The sequence below is a fragment of the Castanea sativa genome, chromosome 1, assembly GCF_040712315.1.
Source record: "Castanea sativa cultivar Marrone di Chiusa Pesio chromosome 1, ASM4071231v1".
NCBI lineage: Eukaryota > Viridiplantae > Streptophyta > Magnoliopsida > Fagales > Fagaceae > Castanea > Castanea sativa.
Window position 1 is genome coordinate 119,245 of NC_134013.1, and position 3,339 is coordinate 122,583.

Here is a 3,339-nt window from a genome sequence, read left to right on the forward strand (position 1 = left end):
CGATGATTTGACGTGAGGGTATGGATGTGAGATTCATGGGCTGCTCCCATTCACATATTGATGTAGTTGTGCACGGTGATGGTGATGCAAGGCCGTGGAGGGCGACGGGCTTTTATGGCCACCCCGATGCTAGTAAGAGACACATCTCATGGGAGCTGTTGGATACCTTGAAAAAACAAAGCACGTTGCTGTGGGTGGTGTTTGGCGATTTCAATGAAATCATGCACTCAGATAAGAAGTTGGGCTGGCTGGATCAGGACGCTAACCAAATGAGGAATTTCAGAGAGTGTTTGGGTAGGTGTGGTTTACTTGATTTGGGCTTTGTGGGGCAGAGGTCTACTTGGTGTAATGGGAGATTTTAGGAGCAACGGACAATGATGAGGCTAGACAAGTATGTGGCGGATGCGAGATGGATCAAGCAATTCTCTGAAGAACAGGTTCGACATATCTCGATGGCTGCGTCAGACCATTGTTTACTTGCCCTGTTTCTAAAAAAGAAAAGATCATCTAAACTAGCGAAGAAGAGGTTCCTTTTTGAGGCAATGTGGGTAAAGGATGGGGGATGTAGAGAGGTGATCGAATCGATATGGGACTCTTCTCAGGCTAATCCATATAAGTGCCTCACTGACAAAATCAGCAAGTGCCAATCCCAGCTACGGCTTTGGAATCAAATGTCATTTGGAAATGTAAATACGAGGCTGAAACTTTTGAAGGAAAAGTTGCAGCTTATCGAGGGGCAGAATCTCCTACACGAAACAACAAATGAAATTCAAGCACTGAAGAAGGAAATCAATGAAACACTAGTCAGAGAGGAGGTGATGTGGAATCAAAAGTCAAGGGCACTGTGGCTAAAATGTGGAGATAGAAACACTAGATTCTTTCATACGATAGCATCCCAAAGACGAAGGAGAAATAGGATTGATGGTTTAATGGATAATGGGGTGTGGTATGATAGTTTTGAAGATTTGGAGAGGGTGATCTTAGAGTACTTCTCAAGCATTTACAGTACGGACCGTCTTGCCTCTTTTAAGGCTAGCCTGAATGCAGTAGCTTAGAAGTCTCACAGGAGATGAATAGGGAGCTGATGAGAACGTTCAGGGAGGAGGAAATCAGATAGGCCCTGAACCAAATGCATCCTACAAAAGCACCTGGTCCCGACGATATGTCACTGATTTTCTTTTAGAAATATTGGGATGTTGTGGGTCAATCTGTTGTATGTTGTGTTTCCTAAATCCTTAATACTGGGGTGATGCCTCCTGGATTAAATGAAAATTTTATTTGTCTAATTCCAAAAATTAGCTATCCACAAAAGATCACTAATTTTCGCCCAATTAGCTTATGCAATGTTGTATATAAGATTGTGTCCAAAGTCCTTGCAAACAGGTTGAAGAAAATCCTACCGAAAGTGATTAGCGAGTCACAGAGTGCCTTTGTCCCAGGGAGACAGATCACGAATAATGTACTGGTGGCCTTTAAGATGATGCACTGCATAGACCAAAAATGAAAAGGAAAAAGAGGCCTAATGGCTATAAAGCTTGATATGAGCAAAGCCTATGATAGAGTGGAGTGGACGTTTTTGGAGGCGATGATGTGAAAACTGGGTTTTCAAGAGGAATGGATTAGGTTGATTATGATGTGTGTTATGATTGTTTCCTACTCAGTCCTAATCAACGGGGAACCAAAAGGAAAAATCATTCCAACAAGGGGGCTATGACAAGGGGACCCAATCTCTCCCTACCTGTTCCTTTTGTGTGCAAAGGGGTTAACAGCCATGCTTCGGAGGGATGAAAGGGGGGGATTGATCAGTGGAATTTCAGTGTGTAGGGGAGCGTCGAGGATTTCCCATCTATTGTTCGCTGATGACTGTATTATTTTCGGTGAAGCAAGTATTAGGGAAGGAAATAGGGTTTTTAAGGTGCTTGATGACTATGAGAGAGAGTCGAGGCAAAAGTTGAATAGAAAGAAGACGTCGCTTTTCTTCAGCAAAATACGGATAAGGAGATCCAAGAGGAAATCAAAAACAGCTTTGGTGCTCAGATCATACACAAGCACAAGCGATATTTGGGACTGCCTACGTTAGTGGGGAGGGGAAAGAAGGAGGCCTTTAACCGGATAAAAGATCAAGTGGGGAGGAAGATAGCAGGGTGGAAAGGGAAACTACTCTCAAATGCAAGTAGAGAAGTACTAATTAAGGCGGTTGCCCAAGCGGCAACAACATACACTATGAGTTGCTTCAAACTCTCGGATTCCCTTTGTCACAAGCTTAATTCCTTGGTGAGCCAATTTTGGTGGGGGTAGAAGGACAAAGAAAGGAAGATGGTGTGGATTTCATGGGAAAACATGTGCATCCCAAAATTGGAGGGTGGAATGGGTTTTAATGACTTGAAGGCCTTTAACTTGGCGCTTTTAGCAAAACAAGGGTGAAGAATGAGTCAAAATCTGGATTCCCTCATTCATAAGGTGTTTAAAGCAAGATACTTTGCGGAAGGCTCGTTTTTGGATGCATAAGTGGGTAAGAAGCCATCGTATGTGTGGAGGAGCATTATGGCTGCAAAGGAAACGTTGGAGGTGGGATCAAGGTGGATAATTGGCAATGGGCGAACAGTGAACTTTTGGCGGGACAGATGGCTACCTTCGTCGGATTCATTTAAGGTTTTAAGCCCCCAAGGACACAATACCTACTTGGTGAAAGTGGCACAGCTCATTGACAGCAACACAGGTACATGGAAGACTGAACTTATAAAGGAAGCCTTCCTTCCCCATGAAGCAGACTGCATTCTCAGTATCCCTTTGAGTCTACAGCTGCCTGAGGATTTAAGAGTCTGGGCATGGTCTAAGAATGGCATTTACACGGTGAGAAGTGCTTATAGGGTGTCCCTCAAATTGTTGAAGGCTAGCACGCCTAGAACAAGCAGTGACAACTCTGACAAAGCCAAGGCAGCCCAGTTTTGGAAGGTGTTATGGAAGATTGATTGCCCAAATAAAATAAAGCATTTTCTTTGGAAGGCTTGCAGAGAAATCTTGCCCACAAACTATTGCTTGGAAGTGAGGAAAGTGAGCAACAACGATAGGTGTGGGTTTTGTGGGGAATGTGAGTCATCTGGGCATTCCCTTTAGGACTGTAAAGTTGTTGCTGAGGTATGGAAGGAGATGGCACTTGATCTCCCTTTGTTACCCCAACCCACAAGGGACTTTGTGGACATGGTCTGGGCGGTGAAGAAGAGGAAAGAGGATGTGGATTGGGTGTTGTTTGCAATTACGGTGTGGAATTTATGGAACAACAGAAACAAATTCAAGCAAGAGGGCACAAGCAAAGAGCCAAGCAGAATCACCAGGGAG

At 44.1% G+C, this 3,339-nt stretch overlaps 1 protein-coding gene across 1 annotated transcript; it reads left to right on the top strand.

Annotated features, from left to right (window-relative positions):
• The first annotated feature begins 374 nt into the window (after positions 1-374).
• LOC142617137 (uncharacterized) lies at positions 375-1,055 on the top strand. The gene has a single exon (XM_075789853.1). It carries the CDS (start codon positions 375-377, stop codon positions 1,053-1,055), a length of 681 nt encoding a protein of 226 aa, XP_075645968.1.
• The last annotated feature ends 2,284 nt before the right edge of the window (positions 1,056-3,339 follow it).